This window comes from Schistocerca nitens, chromosome 3, assembly GCF_023898315.1.
Source record: "Schistocerca nitens isolate TAMUIC-IGC-003100 chromosome 3, iqSchNite1.1, whole genome shotgun sequence".
Classification (NCBI taxonomy): Eukaryota; Metazoa; Arthropoda; class Insecta; order Orthoptera; family Acrididae; genus Schistocerca; species Schistocerca nitens.
Genome location: NC_064616.1, coordinates 410,176,770 through 410,203,076, shown reverse-complemented (window position 1 = coordinate 410,203,076; position 26,307 = coordinate 410,176,770). Strand labels below are relative to the sequence as shown.

General features: G+C 37.8%; 1 protein-coding gene across 2 annotated transcripts in view; it reads right to left on the bottom strand.

Annotated features, from left to right (window-relative positions):
- LOC126248353 (importin-9) overlaps window positions 1–26,307 on the bottom strand; it is a 160,215-nt gene that overhangs the window by 26,939 nt on the left and 106,969 nt on the right. For both annotated transcript variants that reach the window (XM_049949267.1, XM_049949266.1), the window contains exons 11-14: window positions 17,475–17,634; window positions 12,407–12,485; window positions 6,618–6,755; window positions 4,952–5,091 (exon numbers count right to left, since the gene is read on the bottom strand). In XM_049949267.1, coding sequence (XP_049805224.1) covers window positions 4,952–5,091; window positions 6,618–6,755; window positions 12,407–12,485; window positions 17,475–17,634 — 517 coding nt within the window. The remainder of the gene's footprint in view (window positions 1–4,951; window positions 5,092–6,617; window positions 6,756–12,406; window positions 12,486–17,474; window positions 17,635–26,307) is intronic.

Here is a 26,307-nt window from a genome sequence, read left to right as displayed (position 1 = left end):
CGTGAAAATCATTATTCGAGAGCTTCTGCTCCAAACAGAAAGTATTTGCCTGAAGGTCTTAATGCAGCTTTGATGTATAAACTTTATGTTACTTGGATGAAACAGGAACATAATCCTGAAGATATTGTTAATGAGTATATTTACAGGGATATTTTAAATACAAAATTCAACTTCTCTTTTCCTCACCATCTACTGAACACATGCAAGGTGTGCGATTCATTGCGCTTAAAAGTTTCACATGCGCAGGAAGACGTTGAAAAAGATAGTGTCCAAAAAAAGAGTTAGATTTGTATCAATTAAAAGTGAAACAGGCATATAATAATCTAAAGACTGATACAGCTTATTCTAAAGACCACAGTTCTGTGACAGTGATAGCATTCGATTTACAACAAGCTCTTTCTACTCCCCATCTACACACTAGTGAATTTTTCAATAAGAGACAGTTGTGGACTTATAACTTTTGTGTGCATGATTGTACTTCAGATGATGTGCACATGTATGTATGGCAAGAACATATTGCAGGACGGGGTGCTGATGAAATAATATAATGTTTAATTAAATATGCTTCCAACAATCTTCAAAATACTGATAAATTAATCATGTATTCTAATAACTGTTTTGCTCAAAATAAGAATATATCCTTAGTATGCTTTTGATTGCAACTTATTCACAGACAATATGTTAAGGAAATAGTTCACAAGTATCTAGTATCAGGTCGTAGCTACCTACCCTGTGATAGGGACTTTGGACTCGCAGAGAAGAGAGAGATTGAAAAGGTGTGTATACACCTGCTGGGTGGGTAGATCTTATAAAAAATATACTAGGATAGGTAAAAGAAAATTTAATGTAACTAAACTGCAACAGGTTGACTTCGTAAGTTCAAAGCCTTTAACTGATAAAATAACTAATCGTAAATTTACTGAGGATAAAGAACCAGTTGCTTTCAGTTGCATTTGAATGCTGAAAGTCTCTGTTGAACAACCATGGAAATATTGCGTCAGGTATTGTTATTCAGATAGTATAGAGCAAGGTGCTTGTATGAATATCGTTAAAGGACAAAGGAGAAAGAGGGTTGGATTGTTTGGGGGAAGAGACCAAACAGCGAGGTAATCGGTCTCATCGGATTAGGGAAGGAAGTCGGCCGTGCTCTTTCAAAGGAACCATACCAGCATTTGCCTATAGTGATTTAGGGAAATCACAGAAAACCTAAGTCAGGATGGCCGGACGCAGGATTGAACCGTCGTCCTCCCGAATACGAGTCCAGTGTGCTAGCCACTGCGCCACCTCGCTCGGTGGAAAGGAGAAAGAATAAACACACCCTTTAACTGCAACATGTTCAGTTAGTACCAAAATATTCCAACCCCAGGCCAATAAACCCAAAGAAACTTAAAGATATTAATGACCTTTTGAAATCTGTTCCATCCATTCACCATTCATTTTATAGTAGTCTGGTATCTCAAAATAGAACTGAGGAAGATGAAAGTATGCAACATATTGTGGAGAATGACAGTGAAGACTTTTTGATTATGTATAGTAGGCCTACTGTGTAAGCTTGCTAAACACATACTGAAAAAGAAAGCTCTCGCTTGTAATGATAAGTTTATAATCTAATTATTTTACTGACATAACCACTTTGTGTAATGTATTGTTACTTTAAATTCATATTAAAACTTGTAAAACAACTATTAGGATGAACATATGATTAATTACATTACATTTATTCAAATAACATTCTCTCTTCTTTCTCATGTACACAAAAATGTTGGTGCAACAGTGGTCTAACCAAGAAAACTAGTTGCAGATGCCTCGTACAAACTGCACTATTCCTAAAACTAATTCACAAAATACTTTATAACATTGTGGTTAAGTTAACGAATCATCATGGAATACACCACTACCAAAAAAATTGGGATTTCCAAATTCCAAGAAAAACCACAATTGTATAACTTGGACCTTGTGTTTATTTCTTGAAAAAGTGGCTTAGACCACTGTTGCGCTGACCCCTCAATTGCTAAAGTTAAGGTTAACACTCTCTCCGTACACATCTTTGCTGCTGAATACTCCCACAACTAGCAACTGCATAAAATTAAGCATATGGTAACTACTTCCTCATAGTAATTTTATACTCTACAACTATTACTTGAAATGCACACCAAAATACATGGATATTTGCACTGGAAACAGGATTGTTAAGCCAATGTTGTCAGAAAAAGAGCATGGATGGGAAGGGGGATCTCAGGACAAAGTTCTTAGTGTAGTTCTGATGCACTGATATTTTCATCATCTGGACAACCAGAGGGGTTGAATGCTAAAATACAAAGGAATTCAAACAATAATCACAGACTGGATTCACCTGTGTGCCACTTCCTTAAGCCTGTTTTACACTAGACATAAGACTCTCACAAGAAAGTAGTCCACTGCAGCACTCTATGTGGTAGAATGTCCAACCACAAAAGTTTTTATACGGCAAGTGTGTCACGTCGTCTGCTTTACGTGTTTGCTGTGTTTGTTGACAACTTCCAGCACGTGAATCGACGGCTTTAGTTCACTTTCGAGACTTTCAGGTATTTTATGTCTTTTTCTAAGGAAACTACATTTATTTGTACTTTAGACAGTCACTATGATGCTGCATTTAATTGTTTTCATGCAGTTTGTATGGAACTATAAGTTGCTCACATTTGTAAATGCCCTCAAAGCTGTTTAAATACTTTCAGAAGACAAGGCTAAGAAAGGATTGAAGAAGATATCTCCTTGGCTTTTATTAGCATAGTTGCGGCTTTCACCATAAAGAAAAAATCTGAAGAAAAATGCGGCAAAAAATAGAAGCTGCTGGGACCAGGAAAAGGACTGCTATTCCTTATTGATGAAGGAGCTGAGGCTGGAGGATCCACTACTGTATAAAATTTTATAAGAATGGATGCAACTCTTTTTGACAACCTGTCATTCTTCATTGAGCCAAATATTCACCTGAGATACAGCATTAGGAGGGAAGCAATTTCGCCATGCAGATTGGCAAGACTAATTTTGTGTGTATATTTTTTCATACGATTGTTTGATCAGTTATATTAACTGAAAATTGTCATATTTTATTCCTTTCTGGGTTAACAGTTACATTGTTATTCCTGACAACTGGCAAATCTTACAAGAGCTTGTAGTCTGAGCATCGTATGTCAGTTTCGAGTGTCTAACCCGATAATAGACATATGCTGTGAAATCCGTAACTCTGAGGGATAAAGTATTTGAAAGTACTTGTTTCCTGTAACTTTCACTTCTTTCTTGCGGACTCCAACAACTGAGGAGTTGCTTATAATAGCAGCAACTTTTTATAAATTGTTTAACTGAGATAAAGCTTCAAATAATACTTACTGAAAAGTGCAGATATTTCACGCATTAATTTTTGTGAGATGATGAACCTGCTGTACTACGTTTCACTGATCAGGAGCAAGATACACAATACACACAGACCATTTCCCCATTTGTCAACTGTGCTCCCCACTCTGTGTGTGTATGGGCAAAGCACTTACATTTGCATGAGAATAGGATCCATCCTATTCCGCCTTCTAGCAATTGTACGCGTGAATGTTGTGCAAGTAGTCTCATATACATAGTAGGTGCCAGCAGAAATGGTGCATCACAGGTAATCTTGCAAGCTCACATGCCCTGTGTAGAATGGGCTTTAGTGTTACCAATCTTCCAGATGGTCAACTCTATACTACAGCCCATGTCGGACCAATCAACTAATAGCAGTACTAGCACATCAACTGCGGCTGTGCTTTCCTTGCTAAATTAGAACTCCCTCACATGGGGCACATGCATCTCTTCAGGTGCATATTCATTGTGGAAATAAATTCCTCATACCACACAAAACTTATTTACTACTGGATGCTCCTGAAAATAAGTGTCACACAGCAGTTTCTTTCCATAGAATATGTGTAACTCCTACATCATGATTGATTTTCTGAAATCTGTATCCAGAACAGGAAATTTTTTTTTTATTGTTCCCAACTGTATCCTGGTCAGAACCTGTACTGCTACACTATCCACTTTTTTGGTGTATGGTTAATTTCCTTAGGACTGCCCTTGTTGGACTATGATTCACTTACCATATCTACTGTGGCTCTGCACAAATAAGGTCTTTTTTAACAATTGGAGCCTAAAATGTTGCAACTGCTGTAATACCCAGCTGATTTAATCTGTGAATAAAATACTGTTAACACAAAATTCTTTATTGCACATTGTATTCTGAACATTCCCAACTGAAATGCCCACAAGAATTTAAAGAACTTTTTTGCAACTTGTATGTGCTTTCCACCACCTTATTGTCACTTGTTTTATTATGTTAGACTCAAAGTCTAGGAGACTTACAGAATGTTTGTTTTAACACCCCTATTTGAGCAGTGAAGAAGTACAGAGCAGAAAACTAGTTCAGTGGTTGTACGAGAAGTTATTTAAAAATACTCCAACCTCCCAGCAATCAACAACTGGGCACTGGCAGACTATTTATGAGGATCTTGTTCAAACAGTAAACTTACATCCTAAGCTGTGGTTAAGTCATATCTCACTTGAGTGCTAGCCAAACTACGTATATAGGAAAGGGAAGCAGACATTCTGTCAAGATGTGTCACGGGTTATGTCTCAATAACTGAATCACAGATACCGCCCATGAAATAATAATGATACTTTTCATAAACTATAATTAAAAAATTAACAAAAAACCAACATTTAGTATCATTTGGAGGCACCACTGCTCAAATAAAATGTGATCTTTGCAAGTACGAGTCATATGTGAGATGATAAACAATGAAATATGTACATAAGCATTACATAATAACAGAAAAGGCCATCACAATTTTAACAGATCCTGCACTGCCAGTGCAATATTTATGGCAATGACATAGTTTTAAACAATATTTTAAGTTGCAGTCAAACAACCTCTGACCATCACACTGACCTGCATTATTGAATGATCACTGGTTTTTAAGATGCACTGTGCAGCAGCAGGAAAAGCTGTGTTTATTAATGCATCACTTAATGGTGGCTTTGAGTTCCTTACAATAGTCTGCAATGCATCCAAAGCATTTGCTGCAAGTCCTATAAAAGAATAGGCATTTCAAATGGTAAAAATGCAATGTCCTTATTCTATCACTCATCCTCTACTTAAAATAAGGGAAAGACAACCACTAACCAATAACAGACCAATGCATGGAGCAGAGACTTAACATGAACCAGCAGTCACACTAGCTTTCAAGCTCTTTCTCCTCTTCAAGTGAAAGTCTCTCTCTGTGTGCGCGCGCGCGCACACACACACACACACACACACACACACACACACACACACACACACACACACACACACACACACACACACACACACACACACACAGAGAGAGACTGGTTATTAATACTCTGTTATAAAGTATTTATTAAGAAATCCATCATAGTTGCAGTACACATTTGGCAACTAGTTTGGAACCAGATGGTTCGCTCTCAAGCCTGGTCTACTGAGGCTGCACTGAAAAGTGTCCGATCATAATAAATATCACCACTGGCAATACATGCTTTATAAAATATTCACAGATGACTGTCACAATCAACATGTGCATATATTAAAGTTATGAAATATTGTTAACTCCATAACAGAATTAAGTTGTCCATTTTCCGATGGACAAGCAGTTATGAGAAATTTATGAAAGGCATTGCAAATTAATAGGATGAGAGCTGTTCCTATAGAAGTTTTGTTTGTATAGTGAATTTATTAAAGAGAGGCAATCTGTCCCCTCTTTCAGTGATTAAGCACATTACTACAAAAATACCACAAAGCAAAACTGTCATTGATAGCTTTCATCTCACATACAATGAAACATTATAATCTGCACACAAAGTAACCATCAATGTGCATCACTATCCACTTCATTAAAATCAAATTTATTTCTTTGACAGAGTGAAGAATACATGCAGTACAACACGTATTACTGAATTTTGACGGAAGACTGGACTACCAATATGTACTGAAATTGACAACTGTCAGAATGAGTTACCAAATTTGCATAAGAAACTATTGAAGGAAAAGCCATCTTTAAATCTATGCTTATTAGTAGTAACCATTAATTCATAAACAACCATCAAAGTCAGAAATTAATTTTCACATCTAGAATTATGTTCTTTGGCAGTGATAAAACAGAAGGGAATATCACAGACCTAACTCTGGAAATATTCAGCACAGAGCAAGGCAGGATGCTGCATAGCTGCAGCCCAGATGCAGGATACTTGCTGCAGGTGGACATATTAGGCAGTAATGGCATAGCACTCATTTAGGCATGGGCCAATCAAGTCTTCTAGCAACCACAGGGTTAATTTGTTTGTCAGGACAAGATTTTTATAAGCAAAAGGTTATGCAGAAAATAACCAAAACATTTTCTGATAATAGAAAAAAGAAACCATAACAGTATCTGAATTTTCAGTTATTGCTCGACAGAACTGTATAGGAAACACTTTCCAGGTGATCTGAAAAAAATATTGTTTATGTATCATGTACATCAGGAAAGTGCTTCATATTTAATATTAAACTAGAAACTACATTTAAAGAAAATGATACCCAAGATTTTTTATGCACTCACCTGCAACTATCTTCTCCTGTGGTGCATTCAAAATGCTGACTAATGTAGGCACAAATCTTTGTTCCAATTTCACCAAGCTATCTGGACTCATTGAAAGTTCCCTGAATATATCTAAAGCCACATTAACTATTGAATGATCTGCAATTAGAAATGTAAACATAAACAACACATTTGAGTGGAAACAATGAGAATAAAGTTTGAACAGACCGATAGGGTGGCAATCTCTTAAATCAGACATGGGCCCCATAAAATGTAAGATTCCTGGCATATAATTTAACCCTTTGAGTACCAGTGGCTTCTGCCTGAAACCACCATTTTATTGCAAGACAGATGCATCTAGTGGTACACTAGAAGTACTGCTTGTTTAAAGCAATAAAGTAATAGCACAGAGTCTCTGATACACAAATGTAGGATATTGTTAAGTGTTTTTTATTTTAAGTGGCCATAATGAGGCAATTAACAGTGAATGCAAGTCTATTTAAAGTTATTGTAATGCACAGCTGACATAGTACTACTGCTGTTACAAGTGGTTTTGAAACTAAACCACTGGATTAGTATGTACTTTCGATAAAGTTATTAAATTTTAGGCTCATTGTGGCTTGTTATTTAGGATTATAATTTGTTTTAGGCATTAAGAGTTATGGAATTTTCAAGATGTGGGATTGTGTTGGGGAGAAATGCAAAACTGCTTTCAAATATAGCTCAGGAAATGAGAAGTGGCTGAAAACCATGTCCCAGTAGTTCGAAAATGAAACCACAACTTTGAAATGATTGTTTCCTTTTTGACAATTTCTTCTTTTGTTTATTGCTTACTACAATGATAAAGGCAAAATAAAAATTTATATTTTTAAAAACAGAACATTTGAACATTCTAGTTACAAAATGCACTGGATGGACGCAATAGTATTCTGTATCTGAATGTAGACCCCCAGAAACCACTTTACAGCGTGTAATGGAGGATACTTCTGGAACTACTTGGAACAAAGTAACGGAAGCTGGGTTGAGATTTCATGTTGCCATGTGTTGTTTACTGTTTACACCATACGAAAGAAAACAGAAATTTGCATTGTGTGGAGCTAGAGTTGCCCGAGACGTGGAGTGGCATTCTGTGGCACTCAGCAATGAGCCTTGATTCTCTTTGTGGTAAACAGATCAATGCCAACGTATCAGTAGAAAACCTAGTAAAAGGTCACAGAAAGCAGCATCTCTCATTACCCATACCTATCCAACTGCTGGAATCATGATATTTGGAATGATTGGATAAGACAACAAGATTGATTTGGTTACTGTTGAATGGAGGCTGAATGTTTGCAGGCATAAGGTAAGAATGATAAATCTTGTAATCATACCCTTCACAATTGGAATACCACATGCCATATTCTGTCATGGTAGTTCACACCACCAATGCCTAGAGGAATAAATGGCTTCTTGATTGGCCTGTCTGGTCTTCTGATCTGTCAGCTACAGATCATGACTGGCACGCAATGGAAATATATCTACTTTCATAGCAGCTTTCAACCAGAAATGTTTATGAACAGACACAGCAAGTGTTTCAGGCTTGATAACAAATTTCTAAAGATTTTATTCTGACTGTTCACTCATATGAAAACAAATATAAGCATATTTTTGTGCCCATAGGGGTCACACCTCATATTGATGATTAAAATCATTTCTGAATGGAATGAGAGTGTAATCATTTGGTACCCGTTATGGTAGGCTGTTCAAATGCTGCCCCCATGGGGCAAGAACACCCCTGCCAACCTCTTATTGCACTTTTGAATAGGCACATGTACTGCAGACTACCTGTCAGAGGGCCTGACTGCACATGCTTCAGCTGCTTGGCCGTCTCTCCCCATGTGCTCAGCCAAGGGAATATAATCTACTACTCCATGGCCCAGCTGCAAGACTGACTGCATGTCAGCTGTTTGCTCACCCCTGCCAACCTGTGCCCGTGGCCAGCTGCTCCTGGCTGCACATGTGAGCTGGAACAGTCTGCATTATGGGAAGAATCTGTATCAAGCTTGACAAACATCAGACTTTGCTTCATAGTGTAACACTTTCCATGTCCTTTAGTGTATTATGATTGGGGTGTAGTTATCACTTGCAATGTATAATGGTGAAGTATTATTATAATATAGTGTTCCACATGTCATTAGATGTTTTACCATCTTCTCTGTGCCTCAGTAAGTTGAAAATTATTGTATGCTTTATGCCAACCTTTTTTTAGCTATGATCTTCAAATAAATAAGCTCTGTGTTTATTCACTGCTACACATACATTACCAAAGCAAAAAATGCTCCTTAAATGGATCACTGACCTCCATTTGAGACCGTATGGTGAATAACTTCAACTCTTACTCAAATACAGCTGTAGACATGTTTTCCTGTTACCACATTTTCATGTCGTGAAAATAATATTGTTAATATTTGTGATTTATGCTACTTTTGCATATAAATGATTTTAGTGTAATTTTTGAAATTCTGACCTTTAATTACAAGTGATCACTACATGATATCAAATTGTTGGATTTTTGTAAGCCAGCTTTGTAAATTCTTGGCAACAATGAAGAAGTGACAAATACCAAAACTAGTCATGAAAATAGTATGACAGATTTATTATGTAATGGTCTTATTTTCACAATATACAGCATAACAAAAACAATGTTATGTCAGAGTCCCCGGGGTGAATTATCTTTCATATCACCACTTCCAGTGTGTCCAACTATAACAACACGGAAATATCAAAATTGAACTAAGACTAGAATTGGTTTCATTACCATGTTGCTCAGAATTTTGCAACAGCTGTAAGCACAAGAGGAAGAATGGTGTCAATCTTTTACCACCACCACCACCACCACCACCACCACCACCAATAATAATAATAATAATAATAATAATAATAATAATAATAATAATAATATCATTCCTTAGCAGTTTAAATATGGGAGAGAAGTTATTACATAAACAAAACAACTGTCATTACTTGTGATGCTACAGTATAAATTTGTTCTTCCTCTAGTAGCAGTAACTCTGGAGAAAGTAATATAGTGTATGCATATACCAATGTTGGCTTTTGCAGACTTTCCGAACTGCTTCAGAATATTGTCAGCTTCCACTTTAACTCTATAGAGAAAAATAAGCATATTCACTGAACTTTAAAAAAGGTGGATTTAAGCATATTTCAAATGTAGCAAGTAGCACACTACTTTGTTCTGATGGTGACAAAGACAGTTAATGGGGGTAGGCTCTGTTCAGCCTACACAGTAACCACTGTCGGCTGATCCAGAGATGCTTGGAAATACTCTTATTTGCTCATGAAGCCATATTGACAGCAGTCCTCACAAAGAAGGGGTTGCACATGATTAATATGTTACCCCAAGTGTTATCTGTGAGGAACAAAGTAAGTTTTATCGAATGTCCCGTTTCATTCAATGTGACGACAACACACATAGGATCACTAAGTATTATACTCTGCTACAGTAATGGTCAATAAATTACCTTGTTCACTTTTAAACAGGCTTTTACCGTAATTAAAACACAAGTGATACAATTTTGACATTGTGGCCCACGAAAGCAAAATGTCTTACAACTTCAGAGATGATTTGCACAGTGTGCCTTCTCTGTATGAAATGGACTGAAATTTTTCCTTTTCCCATCCTGTTTGGGACATCTGTCAGATTGGCAGCAGTCCTCTATCATACCTTTCCCTCTCATGGTCCTATTCAGGAATGGAGGACCACTTATTAGTTTGGAAGTTATAGAATGGAACATGGAAACATCAGTGACAATGTTCGAGTGAGGTAAAATATTTTAGGCCCTTTAACAACAAACAAACCTGACCACCTTGAGACTGTCAGTGTAGAGACAGGGATTTGTAGTCACATAGTAGCAACAATGGTTACAAAAGTTTTAGACATCATGTAGTTAGTTCCAGTATGATGGATGTAATGGAATTATGGGCAAAGATTAAACTGACTGTAAATCCTGCTCTAGAGAAGTATGTGCCAAGTACATAGGTTAAGGAGGAAACAGGCCCACCATGGTTTAAGAAGACCATCTGGAAAATGCTGAGGAAGCAGAGAGCCTGCACTCATGGTTCAAGAAAGACTGCAAAAACTGATGATGGGCAAAAGTTAACAGAAAGTTGATTGTTTCTAAAAAGTTCCATGCCCCAAACAACAACTTTTACTGTCATACCTGAGCAAAGAATCTTGCCAGGGAAATTCTTGTCCTACATAGAATCACAAAGTGGATCAAAGGCTCCTAACCAGTCACTCATCAACTGGTCTGGTATGGCAATAGAGGAAAATGAGAGATGAAGTTTTCAAGTTCATGTTTAAAAATCAATCCGAGAGGAAGATCATGACGACATACCATTGTTTGACTATCACAGACACTCGCATATGGAGGGCAGAGGATAAGCATACCTGGCGTTGAGAAGCAACTGAAAGTTGAGAAAAATGCCACCCGGATGCGATGGAACTGCAATTCAATTCAGTTTTAGAGAGTGTACTCTATGAAATGGGCCACTTATTTAGCTTGCATTTATCAGAGATGTCAAGTAAACACAGTGCAAGTAACTCTCGTATACAAGAAGGGCAAAGGAATGGACTCACAAAATTAGACACACACATCCTTAACATGGGTATGCTACAAAATTCTTTAACGTATTTCAATTTCAAATAAAGTAAGCTTTCTTGAAAAAGAAGAGCTTCCGTCTGCAAATCAGCACAGATTTAGAATGCATTGCTCGCGTGAAACTCGGCTTACCCTTTTCTCACACAATATCCTGTGAACCACAGATGAAGGACAACAGGCAGATTTCATAGCCCTTGATTTCCCGAAACCTCTTGACGCAGTCCCCCATGGAAGCCTCTTTAAGAGCAGAGGACACGGAGTAGGTTCCTGATATGGGAATGGCCTGAAGACTTCTCACGTGGTAAAACCCAGTACGTTGTTCTCACAGGAAGTGTACATTGGATACAAGGTTATCGTTAGAAGTGCCCAGGGAAGTGTGATAGGACCGCTAGTTCTCAATATACATATAATAGTGAAGCCAGCAATGCTTCACATTTGCTAAATATGTAGGGGAATTGGATATAAATCCTTATCTCCTCCTCCGCCACTCTCTGAGCTTCACCTTCTTCCCCTTCTATTTTACAATCTCCTCCTCCCTCTCCATCTCTTCCATCCATTCCAATTCCCCCCCCCCCCTCCCTCCATCCCCTGCCCTGGAGCCTTGTATGTTGCGGTTGCAAACAAAACCTTGATATCACCTGTGTCCAGCCAAATGTTTATTAGAGTATCGCGTAAAATTCTGAAGTAAACCAGTCGAGAACTTTGATATGTTTGCTAATGTGGTTTTCTCTTTATATAGTAAATACATATTTATACAGCACATACATTAAAACATATGTAACCTAAATGTCTGCCTGAATGTTTCTAAGACTATCATGTAAAAACTTTAGTAAACCAGTCAGGAAGATGGAGAGTTTTACATACAACGGTTCCCTTTTACATATATATCGCACATGGTCTCCCCCCCCCCCCCCCCCCTTTACACACACACACACACACACACACACACACACACACACACACCAAAGGAAAAACGTCAGCACAATAATTTTAGTTAGTGTGCATATTGAATCTGTTAAACGACTTCATACTGTTCTTAACAGTTTTTTTTAATTTTTTTATGACTCAGTTCACATGTAAATATTATCTCAGGTGTAACTACTTGATTATTTTAAATACAGTACATAATATACATTGAACTACTGTACTCACCAGAATTGTATTTCAGGAAAACTGCTATAGCCAGTGAAATAATTTTTCCACAACATGACACAGTAAACGCTGGATCAATCTGCAAAATTACAACTGAATAAGTTAATATTCTATACCTACACCTAATATGTAGATATCTATGGATAACTGAGTCCTTAAATTTCGAACAGCAGATTAGAGTAACTTGTAGCATTTGGCTGCTCTACTGTAACTATTCATTAAAACAGTATATTATACCTCAAGACAATATGGATGAAATTCCACAAAGTAAACAGCAACATGAACAAAAATGTGCCTTTTAATAAAAATCTTATTTTTTCTATGACGAAAGAAGACACAGACAACACTGTGACACCATGTACACTGGTGCACTGACTTGCAGGAAGGAGCTAGCTATCACTGGATAATTGTCAATGGCTTGGTGCAATCATTCAAATACAAGGAAGAAGAGCTGTTGTGACTAAATGGGCAATTAGTTTCATTCTCTGTCATCTGATATTTCATTGACACCCAACAGAACAGCAAACAACACAATGTGTGACTATCTTCCCATAACAAACCTCTAGGTGTTACGACAATTACCCCACTGTCCACTAGGTCATCAATTAACAGAGCAATGAAACTGTATTTAGCACAAAAAGTGTAATTTGTGGACCTATATAGCGCTGCAAGAAGGGAATGTCTTGTTATTTGACCAAAAGTTTTTCATATGTGAGAAACAATTTCATGTAAATTCAACATGAGTTTGAAGTTTTATTCTATTGGTTTCTGGAGAAATCATCTTAAAGACTTGCCAACTGACAAGCAGACATGTTGGGTTGGGACATGTGACAGTAACTTCCTACCCTATCTTCCCAGCCATTTTTGCAGTGCAATTAAGGATAACAGCTGGGGAATAGCATTCACCTACATAGCACCACACACTCTTCGATCAGGGCAGTTCAAATTTCAGAAAGATGGTAATTTGTTTTCAAAGGAACACTACCACCTATATCCAAATGCTTATTATAGCTAGAGGCATGAATTTTTTGATGTCAGTAAAAGCATATGCTGGCCGCTTTTATGTCAAATTCCCTACTGATTTTATGAAGCAGTTTTTCATTTGGCCTTACAAAGCTGAGTAAACCCAAATCCAGACCTTTCCACCACAGAAAAGATGACACCACCAGGACCCCATTGTTAGTAGCCAGTACTGCTAACTCTTAGATCATGAAGGCAGCCTACTGCGGAAAATTTTTGGGGCCGACAGTACAACAGCATACCATCACTCTTTAAAGTGTCATGTGCTTTATAGGTTGCATTCTCTTATGCTGACATCAAATGTCATGGTCTTGTGATGACTTTATAACTTAAACACACACACAATATATAAAGGCCTATAATTCAACACCTTTCAAAATGACAAAACAATAGGTTATCAAGAAATGTTTGCCAATGGTACATGATACATGAGGTTCAGACTGTATTCTAACCCTGTACTTATTAAATGGCCATACAAGAGGGCTGTATAATGCCAGTATGTACTAATAATACATGTATTCTTGTTTACATGTCACTAATCTGCATTTCTTGCAAATTGCATATCATCTGTACACTGTCTTCACAATGGTGCTATTTTCACTAAACCATATACTGCATCTAACTTCCAACACAGGTCTTATCAGCATACACAAACTGGTCACCCTCAGGATACAACACACTAATAGTACGAGACTCCACTTCTTTTTGTGCTGATTCCATACAGTCAATTGGCACCACACATATTTCACAGACATTACTTGCAGAAGCAGTGCACAGTCACATGGCAGCACTGATAAAAGTTTTATATCACATACAGGGCTCCAAAGCAATCAATGTAATCTTTCACTGAAGTGACTAATTTGTCCAGTGAACATATGTTTCACTCCTCTTCAATGCACATGACACTGTTTATCTAATAAATAAATCTAGAGACTGCCATTCCAACAAGAGATCATGAGAGACAATCTTTGTTGAGGACAAATTAAAAATATTTTAAAAAGCAGTCTAGCAGCACACAAACTATGCTATGGGAGAAAAAAAAAATGTATACATACAGCACCAAGACAAACTTCTAGGTAGCCTCCCCATCACCCAAAGATAGTTGGGTATTTGACTTAGTTTTTGCAGCAACTTAACTGATGTTTGGCTTGTTGCCTTTCAGTACCTCCAGACACTAAAGTCTGAGCCATTTACATTTAAACTACTAAGCACTTTAGCGAAACAAGTCTGAAAGCATTCCAATACAGTAAGCCTCATTGTTTCACTTGACACTCCTTATGTTAAGACTGAAGCATTTTTTAACACTGGACTTCACATAATATGTTAAGCCAGTTTCTCATGCAAGCACTGATGGCAAAACAGTCAATTTCAAGGATAAAAGAGTGGGAGAAATGTGGGGTGGGGGTGGGGTGTTTCTATGAATGACTTCCTTATCACATTTATTCAGATTTGCAATAACTTGAGGTAATAAAAGCGTGGCCTCTGAGGATCCAGTTGTTCTGTTCAACACCACAATGAATATGAAGCAGAGTTGCAGAAGAATGTACAGTACAAATGTAGTTCAGCAGCTATCTGTGTGTATCTGCCTCTCCAGTCCCTTGACATGAGAGACCATAAGAGCATTATTACACAAGCTTGCAGCATACACACTCAATTTTTTTTTTCACATGGTTTTGTTTAATTGCGAACAATGCACCTCAAGTTGCAGAAAATCTTGCATCAAGCAGGGTCCAAACCACAGAGGATTTAACTTTGTCACTTGATACTTCACTGCTGGGCACTGCACCACACTGACACACATGAGGACTTAACTAATGAACAATGACAAGACAACTATGTAATCTACTGAAACTTTAAGCTTTACAGCCATAGTACAGTGATATCTTTAGGTACAGTACAGCATTTTATAACACCCAAGTAAAGCCCACACAAAGGGCAACAAAGTCTTCTGAAAGATCTCGTCGTTTAAAGCCACCAGGTTCTTCATCGGTACCATTTTTGATGAAGATACAAATGCTGCAATTGCACAGGAGAAGTTTCTCAACTGAGAGCAACAAAAACACTTGAGGGTCATGCTCGGGCAGAAATTTGAGGATGGAGGTATTCCAAACACTACATGCAGAAGATGTGGATAAATTCACTGTGCATATTAATATTTCCCAAGTTTATGAGTCTGACAATGTGACAATCCTGGGTGAGGGAATTTATGTGCTTGTTCTCTTTACAGGTCAAGGGAACAACTACAACATACTTCCACAAACCAGGACGAGGGAAATCAGCAGGAGAGTGATACTCTAGTAGTACTTCCAATTTCAATCCCACATTTGCCCTTTTTGACCATGCCTGCACAGTATGTGATATCACATACTTGTTTTTGGCCAAGAAACAGGGAAATTACTAAATCTTACAGAGCAACAGCCACACCTCAAAGTGCAAGCTGTTGAATTTGTTAAACCCTCAGTGTCTCAAGACAAAAGTACAGGCAGGAGCTGATGTTGGCACTGGGGAATTCGAACTGCGCAACTTTGGATGACGTCAGGTATGACTTTTTTTTTTTTAAAGTCTACAAATCTTTCAAACCTGAACGGCTAACCACCAACATCAGACGCAGCAAGGTGGCATAATTGCAATCCTACCATGAAGTGCAATCTTGGTCGGGAAAGGAAAGGGATCCATGCCAGTGGGGCTGAAAGAGAAACTTGTCATGGTTGTTTCCCGCGACGATGACAAAGGATGTGGTACCACGCACACTACTCAAGATGGTTTCCAGTGCATGCAAAACAGGATGAACAGCAGTATGTGGATGTCGCAAATCTGGACTGAACTGCTCCTTGATTTGCAGAGAGTCTTGTGGGTTATCTTGCGAGAATGTCCCAGAAATTCAGCTCAAAGAGGATGAGGAAGAGATTTAAGATGTGTTCGAGGATGAGGAAATTGGCAAAGGTACCACAGTGGATCCTGAAGGTTGGACGCTGGTCTGGGGCCTGCAACAGTGCCCCAAACAACTTCAATGGAATTTAAATTTGATAAAATTTAAATCTCCAATATTTAAATTGTGTTTTTATATTAGCATGCCATTTTATTTGTTCATTTGTATAGATTTTTAAATTATTCATACGTAAATACATATTAGCCCTTACTATGTACTTCATTTTTATTTTAGCAACCCACTCTTACCAATTAATGGATTAAAATACACATAATGAAGAAAATTAGAAAGATACAAATAGAGAACACGAATGTGGTCATTAAAGAGTCATCTTCCCACTGGAAATTTTATTTCACTGAATAACTTTATGTATAAAAAAAATAAAATAAAAACGACCAACCAACGAAATGGAATTGCTTTAGCTTTCAAGTGTATGAGCACCTAATAGTGCCTGAAACTGGAAAAACAGATGCTTTTGTAACATGAAATTGTATGCTCTACAACTTCGATAACCTCTTATTCTTCATTTGGACTAGCCTTTTTGTTTTACAGGCATTTGAACAGACTTTTTAATGAAGATGGTAAAAATGAATGAAATTTGACAACTGTCACCAAATGGCTGCACCAATTCTGACATTTAAGGAGGTCATTTGATGCAAAATTTAATGCTCTTTCATTTTGGTAATAGCAAAATTTTCAGTAGGATGTATAATTTCCGAGTAATAGGTGAAAACCTGGAAAGTGCCAAAATTTATTTTTTCTTTATCAACAAAAAGTTATCCTGGGGGTTTTGGAGGTTGTAAACTTGCATTCTAAATACTCTCAACTGCATGCACAGGATAAAAGTAAAATCATCTACCTCATTTTTGCAAGCAAAAAGTACCCCATTACTGGACTAAAAATCTATGGCTACTGTTTATATGAAGAGACACTATTTTCACACAGCCCCTATCAAAATAGCAATGAGAGAAAAATATATAAACAGTGTTCCCATATTCATTAACAATTTTTTAAAACACGCAATAGGAAGTGTTACTTTTGACATTTACGAATGTTTGGTAATTTGAAAGTAAAGAATGTTTTTGAAACAGTTTTGGAATAATTTTCCCATTAACTTACTGAGAGAACTGTTGAAATTGTTTCCAATACCAAACACAGGAATTCAGTTGTATACTGGTTCACCATTACCAAAAGCCCATCCATAACTGCAGGCAAGACTGCTTTAAGACAATTAATATTCTGCGAATTCTTCAGATGTGTGCAGAACCCGTATACTGCCCTGAAATGAAAAATTAAAGTAGTAATCAACTAAGTTTTTATTTTAAAATACTTTATGACATATGCCTAAATTAATACACAATAACTGCACAAGATTAGAAATCCACATTCAGGCCATACATACAGTTATCAAAACAATAGGCATGTCCAATTTACCAATAGTTAATATAGCAAATGATCATCTTTCATTTGCCCCTTATGCAAAATTTATGTTGGTAACAGGAGGATTGTTCTGCAGCCAGCTTCAAATACCAGTTCTCTAAATTCTCAATACTGTTACTTGAAAAGAACATCTATCACCTTCCCTATAGAGATTCTTATTTGAGTTCCTGAAGCATCAAAGTGACACCTGCATGTTGTTTGAACCTACCAGCAACAAATCTGGCAGCCCACCTCTGAACTGCTTCGATGTCTTCCTTTAATCTGACCTGGTACAGATCCCAAACACACTAGCAGCACTCAAGAACAGGTTGCAGAATCATTCTAAATGTGGTCACCTTCACAGATGAACCACATTTTCGTAAAATTCTTATAATAAACTGAAGTTGGCCATTCGCCCTCCCTACCACAAGCCTCACACGCTCTCTCCATTTTGTATCACTTTGCAACATTACACCCAGATATTAAAATGACATCTGAATATTATGGGTTTTTTTCCTACTAATTCACATTAACTATTATTTTTTTACATTTAGAGCTAGCTGCCATTCATCACACTACCTAGAAATTTTATCTAAGTTGTCTTGTATCCCCCTGCAGTCACTTATCACCAGAATCTTCCTGTACAGCAGAGCATGATCAGCAAACTGCTGCAGACTGCCACTCACCCTGTTCGTCAGATCATTTTTTGTACATGGAGAACAACAGTGATCCTACCCCACTTCCCTGGGGTACTCACGATCACGATCATCATCATCATCATCATCATCATCATCATCATCATCATCTCTGATAAACACTAACTGCTGAGGAGAATGCACTGGGTTCTAAGAAGTCTTCGAGCCACTCTCATATCTGGGAACCTATTCCGTATGCTTGTACTTTCATTAACAGTCTGCAGTGGGATACCGTGTCAAACACTTTTCAGAAATCTAGGAGTATGGAATCTGCCTACTGCTCTTCATCCATGGTTCACAGTGGATCTTTTGGGATAAGGGCAAGCTGGGTTTCACATGAGCAATGCTTTCTAAAACCATGCTGATTCTTGGATGTACGATTTTCGGTCTCTAGGAAATTTATTATATTCAAACTCCGAATATGCTCTAGAATTCTGCAGCCAACAGATGTTAAGAATATTTGTCAAATTTTGCCGGTTCATTCTTTTACTCTTCTTACATAAAGGAGTCATTGAGCCTTTATTCCAGTCACTTGGGACTTTGCACTGGACGAGATATTCACAATAAATGCAAGCTAAGTAAGGGGCCAAAGCTGTGGGGCACTCTTCGTAAAACTGAACTGAGATTCCATCCAGACCTGGAGACTTCTGTTTTGAACTCCTTCAATTGTTTCTCTACGTCAGATATGCTTCTTGTTATATTGTACATCTGGGATTGTGCGATGGTCAAATGACAATATGTTTGTACAATTCCCCTGCGTGACCAATTTTATAATACAGAATTTAGAACTTTGGCTTTCATTTTGCTATTTTCAAATGCCACACCAGACTTTTCAATGAGTGACTGGATGGAAGCCTTAGACCCACTTAGCACTTTTACAGAAGACCAGAATTTTCTCAGGTTCTTGGCCCGATCTTTTGCTACGGTATGACTGTGGTGGTAGTTGTATGCTTTGCACATAGATCTTTTCACAGATGCACAAATCTCCACCAACCTTTGCCTGTCTTCATTTGCATGTTCTTTTGTGAATCAATCGTACAAGAACCTTTGCTTCCTCAGCATTTTCTGAAACTCTATGCTAAGCCACATGCTAGGTTAGAGTATCTCGGAAAACACAAAAAGGTCTTCAGTCTCCAAGGATGCAGGTCGAACACAGGAAGAACATAGATCCAGGAGCCATCGGTGAAACAGTTGTAAACTGTCATCGCTGTGTTGAGAAAGTACCAGAGCTTCAAATACTAATAGAAAGCACCGATTCTCAAATCGCTATAGGTACTGAAGGCTGGCTAAAGCCGGAGATAACTTCATCCAAAATTTTTGCAAAGAATCAAACTGTGTTTAGGAAGGATACACTAAATACAGTTGGTCGTGGCATGTTTTGTTGCTATTAGAAGAAGTTTATCTTTTAACAAAATTGAAGTAGATAGTTCCTGCGAGTTAGTATGGGCTGAGGTCATTCTTGGCAAACAGAATAAAATAATAATTGGATACTCCTGCCGAGCTCCCAAATCAAGATGATACAACTGGTGAAAGGTTCAATGAATACCAGAGTTTAATTTCAAACACATACCCAACTCATACAATTATAATTAGTGGTGACTTTCAATTTACCCTTGATATATTGATGAAAATACATGTTTAAATATGGAGGTACACACAAGACAACATCCAAAATTGTTCTACACATGGTCTCTGGAAATTATTTCAAACAGTTAGTTCATGAGGCCACGTGAATAGTTAACGGTTGTGTGTGAACATACACTTGACCTCTTAGAAACAAATAATTCTGAGGTAATAACGAGCATCAAAACAGAAACAGGGATTAATAAACACAGGGTTGTCATAGCAAAATCGACCATTAAAAAAAAAAAAAAAAAAAAAAAAAAAAACAGAGAGAGAGAGAGAGAGAGAGAGAGAGAGAGAGAGGAGAAGAAGAAGAAGAAGAAGAAGAAGAAGAAGGGAGCCAATAAAAATTCTGCTTGACAGCTTCCTGAGAGACAATCTCCACTTGTTCCAAATTAACAATGTAAGTGTAGACCAGATGTGGCTTGAATGCAAAGAAATAGTATCGACAGCAATTGAGAGATTTATACCAAATAAATTAAATGACAGAGCTGATCCCCTTGGTACACAAAATGTGTCAGAACACTAGCAGAAACGAAAAAAGCATGTCAAATTTAAATGACTGCAAAATCTCCAAAACTGGTGCTCTTTCAAAGAAGCTTGAAATTCAGTACGGACATCAATGTGAGATACTTATAATAGCTTCCGCAATGAAACTTTTTGAAACCTGGCAGAAAATACAAAGAGATTCTTATCATATGTAAAGTATGACAACGGCAAGACCCAATCCATGCCTTCTCTACACAATAGCAATGGAAATACTATCGATGACAGTGCTGCTGGAGCACAGTTACTAAATACAGCTTTCCAAAATTCCTTCACCACAAAAGATAAAGTAAATATTCTAGAATTAGAACCAAGAACAGCTGACAACATGAGTAAGTTAGAAGCAGATAGCCTCTGAGTAGTGAAGCAACTTTAATCACTTAGTGAAAGCAAGTCTTCTAGTCCAAACTGTATACCAATTAGAGGTGTACAAATTCCCCTTGCAGCCTGCTTGCCCCTAGCTCCTCTGCAACCATTCATGCAGGTCAGCCTGCCGCGACAAACACAAGAGTGCGCGTGTACCGAGGCATAAAGGGTAATGCGGCCGATACGGGCTCCCGCAAGCCTGGGCTACCTGGGTTCCCGCAAGCCTGCCAAACTTCACGGGACCCGCTCAGCTTGCTGCGCCTGACAACAGGTTGCGCTGTCAAGCTACCGTGACTAGAGTAGCCAGGTAGTTAGCCCGCAGTTCATTTATCTCAACGGTGGAGGCAGCACAATGAATAAGTCGAACTTTAGTGAGATTGAAAAAAAATTGACAACTGGCGAATACATGCTGGTAACGAAACAGAGCACAAGTGCCGCATGGGAAACGTTTTCATGTGTTTATGAGGCCGCTTCAAATAAATCGGTAGGTGTGTCTCAATGCAAACTATGTAAAAAGCTCTTAAGTACTTATCCGGGAACCTCGAGTATGTTACGACATGTGTGCAAATTTGACAAGCAGTTCCCTCACTCCGTAAATATCTTGAAAGAGGACAAAGATTTAGTGGCCGAAATGTGTGCTAAGGACCTGAGACCATTTAGCAGTATAGAGGGAGAAGGATTTCTTAATTTAGGGCAGACACTGATTGACATAGGTAAAAAATATGGCTCAGTTGATATTTAAAATGTTATGCCTTCCCAAGTGACAGTAGCTAGGAAAGTTCAAACCTTAGCTGATAAAGTGCGCAGCAAAATGCTCCCAGATATAGTGCATGCGATTCGTTCTGGTATATGTGCCAGTACAATTGATCTATAGACAATTACAAAGGGGTGCATTACATGTCCGTGACAATGCATTACATAAATTCAGACTGGCGTTTGAATAAATATGTACTGATGTGCTCTGCGTTTCCCGACTGCCCAAAAACTGGCTCAAATATTCGAAAAGAGTTGGAAGATGGCATAGAAACTATGGGTGTTTCTTGTGAAGACATTGCCAAAATTACGTTTGTCACAGACCAGGGCAGTAACATTGTCAAAGCTCTCTAAATATATCAGCGTCTTCCATGCATGGCTCATAGTATAAACACAGTCTGCTCTGAGCGAACAGTTTTTGAAAGAAAATGTTCCAAATATATTAGCCATTCTTAATACAGTGCCGGGCTACAGTTTCGTACTTCAAGAGAAGAGGTCTCTGTGTGAGACTGAACTCATCTTTAAAGCAGTGGGTTTCAACTCGTTGGAATTGTTATTTTGACATGCTTGTATCAGTCCATTCTCAGATTGATCCAGTGAAGGCTGTTTTACATAATGAAGGTGCCTCTGATAAGATGCTGGGTTATGACCACCATATAACTGGCCAGCTTATAGAATTTCTTAAGCCGTTTAAAGAAGCCACAGTTGATCTAGAGGGTGACAAGGAGCCAACCCTACATTTAGTTCTACCGTGGTTTTATGCCTTAAAAACTCACTGTACCGTACGGGATAACGAAGAGATTTGTAATTTTATTCCATCTGAATATTATAGAACCACTTGAGAAATATGTATGTTGAGAAAGTGTATTTTCAGGACATGAAACCTTTGAAACAAGCCGCCGATGCCTTCCTAGAACAGAAAATGTGCGTTAGTATGTTGCATAAAATTGCAACATTTATGGTGGCTAACTACCGCACATTAAGAGGAAGCTTTTGAACGATGAAGAAGACCCTGATAATCCATCCTATAGTGCAGGAATGTATTGAGAAACTTTGATAGCCAATTCCCGTAAACTAGAATTTTTCGAATATAAGGAACATTTTCTCAAAATCCACTCAAGCTAGAGAGAGGAAATTTTTATACAGCACTCCTAGTGGTCAAACTTACATTGTAACACAGCCATTTGGCAATATGTTCAGTAGTTTCATTTCAGTTTAACTATAAAGCAATTATTTGTAAAAAAATTTGCGTCATCAATAAAAAAAATAATTGGAAGGAAACTAGAAAAGATACTCCAAAATCCCTCGGTCATAACTGCAATACTAAACTACTCAATATGTAAAAAAAAAAAATTCAAATTTTTCTATTTGGTAGTTTATTCATAAATGTTCCTCAAACTTAGTGATTTTAACATGGGCAGCATAGGCACCTCCGGCTCCCCTTAAGATAGTTAACCGAGGATGAAAAAAGTGAAGTTTACCAAGCAGCGTGACAGATGTGTGCTGAAGGTAAGCTCCTAAAATAATGCATATATTCTTCATCTACATGTACATGGTTACTCTGCAAGTCACATGCAAGTGCTTGGTTGAGGGTTCATCGAACCACTTTCAACTTATTTGTCTCCTATTCTCGAATTTCGCGCGGGATAGAACACCTACATCTCTCCGTCTGAGTGCTGCTTTTTTGTATTTTATTCTGATGATCATTTCTTCCAATGTAGATGGGACTCAACAATATATCTTTGAATTCAGAGGTGTAAGTTGGTGATCAAAATTTCATATATAGATCGCGCCAAGTCAGAAAACGCCATTATTGTAATGATTCCCACCCCCAACTCTTGTGTAATTTCCGCGACACTCTTTCCCCCGTTTCACGATAATACCAAACCAGCTGCCCTTATTTAGACTCTTTCGACCTCTTCCGTCAATCTTAAGGCTCTCCAACTGCGTAGCAATGCTCCAAAAGAGTGTTTTGTCATTAAAACGCCTACAGCATTTTCTGTGTGTCCATTCCTATTTAAGTAGGTCGTAATTGTAATCAGAGGTATTAAGTAGAATCTATGGCCTTTAGATTTGACTGGTTGATGTTGTAAACAAAGTTTAACGGACTTAGTTTAGTACACACAGGGATAACCTCGCTCTTGTCATTATTTATTGCTAACTGCTAATTTTCACACCAAAAATATACCTTATTTAAATCGTCCTGCAGTTTTGATCTTCTGGTGACTTTACTGGACAATAAATGATAGAATCATCTAAAAACTATTATAATTTCAACTATGTTTAGTACGATCTTCACTTTATTCTGCAAATATTAATTGGAACCTGTACAGTTTCAGTACAAATGCCCAATCACAGCACCCAAGAAACAAATCCAGGGCCGTACAAAATGGCAAAATTTGAGGACTGGGCAGAAGAGCCTCCTCTCCTACATGATGAAGTCAGCAGATACTTGCAAGAACACTGTGTGAACGAGGGAGATATTCTACAGTGGTGGAAAAATAACTCCGAACGACTTCCTCGACTTGCGTGTGTGGCAAGAAAAATATTAAATATACCAGCCACTAGTGCCTCTAGTGAGAGAATTTTTAGTTGCGCTGGAAACCTAATTAGCGAAAAACGATCACGTCTTAATGCAGACAGACTTAACGATCTCGTCATAATTAATTCAAACACTAATCAGCAGACACATTAAGAATACAGTAGAACATTAAACAGGAAACTAAGTTTGAGCACAAATTTACTAATTAAGAGTGCAGATTTCTTTCTTGTGCTTTCTGGGCATCAATTTCTGAGATAGAAATTTTGTAATGCATACAGTTCATTTTTATTTTAGACTAAACTTTTTGATTTCAATCCTCCCAAGTGACATTTATTATTGTTTGTAAACCATTTTCTGTTACTTGTGTTTGCAAAAGAAGCCAAATATTTTTAGGAGGATCTGGTTTGGCCTAAATAATACTTTCAGGGTAACTGAAGGAAAATTTATAAATATTTTATGTTGAAAAGTGTTCTGCAAAATAAAATATTCATTTGTGGATTAAGGCAATACACTTTATGAGTTTAAATTACAATTTATTTTGTTGAGTTCCACACACACTGCAAAATGTAATTTTATTCTTGTATTTCTATATTAAGGGGAATCCCACATGCAGAGTCAAGATGCTGAAGACCCAGACACTACAAATGCTCCTAAAATGAAGAGCATCTTTTTCCATGAATGTATTGTAGTAGGAATATAATGGAAACTCTGAGCCACTCTCCACAGCGTCTACATCTGCGTCATGAGGATTCACACTCGTCGTTTAGGTCTGTGCTATGAGGGTCTACAGTCATCGTCTAGGTTTGCATCATGCAAGTAAACACTCGTCGTCTTAGTCTGCATCATGATGGCCTGAAATATGGTCCCTCATGACACAGACCTAGACTACAAGTGTGGACTCTCATGACACAAACGTAGGCGCCGCGAAAAATGGCTCAGGGTCGCCATTGTATTCCCAGTACTATAGTTTTTAGACGAACTGGATACGAAACAAGTCCTTTGATTTTGTTAAAATGCATTTTGGCAATTTAGAATGATTTTGCCAAATTCGAATGAATTCACAGAACCAGCAAAATACATCATGGAAACATAGTTAAATATTTATATAATTGGTGTCATACTTGGCTGAAACATACTAAGTTAAAGAATCTAGACTTCAAAAATCTTAATTTGGTTCTCATTGCAGTACAGTGGTTAATAGGGGCGTAGATAATTTATTCTTCTAGGGAGGTGACCAATCTTCTTTTTGAGGGGTGGAGGTTCACTTCTTTAGAACAAATATCCATCCGTTTCGGTGTTGGAAAGTGCAGCGCAGACTGCATTGTGTTGCCTGGGCATTTATTTATTCCATACTCTCGTAGTCCATCTTCCCTCCCCTATTTTCTCTCCATCCATTTAGTCCTCTCCCACTATCTCTCTGATCATGCTTTGTGTCGTGCAGTACTCAAGGGTACACGAGTGGGCCTTCGTCTCCGAAAGCCATGAAATGCTTGTGTGGGTAAATCCCCACTTCACTACTACCTCGGAGATGCTGTGTCCCATCACTCATTCGCTGACTACACCACCACATTTAAACTCACTCAAATCTTGATAACCTGTAATTGTAGCAGCAGAAACCTAACAACTGTACCAGACATTTGTTGTCTTATGTAGGTGTTGCTGGCCGAAGCACTGTATTCTGCCTGTTTACATATCTATGTATTTGAATATTCTTGCTTATACCAGTTTCTTTGGCATTTCAGTGTATAATAATATCTCAGTCATGTGACTGGATTTGTCATTTCCTCTCAGAGGTGTCACAGTTTGTAGTAATTGATGGACAGTCATCAAGTAGAACAGAAGTGGTGTCTGGCATCCCCCAAGGTGGCGTTTTAGGCCCTCTGTTGTTCCATATCTATATGAACAATTCAGGACACACACTGAGCGGCTGTCTTAGGTTGGTTGCAGATGTTATTTATCGTCTACTAAAGTCATAAGAAGATCAAAATTGCAAAATGATTGAGAAAAC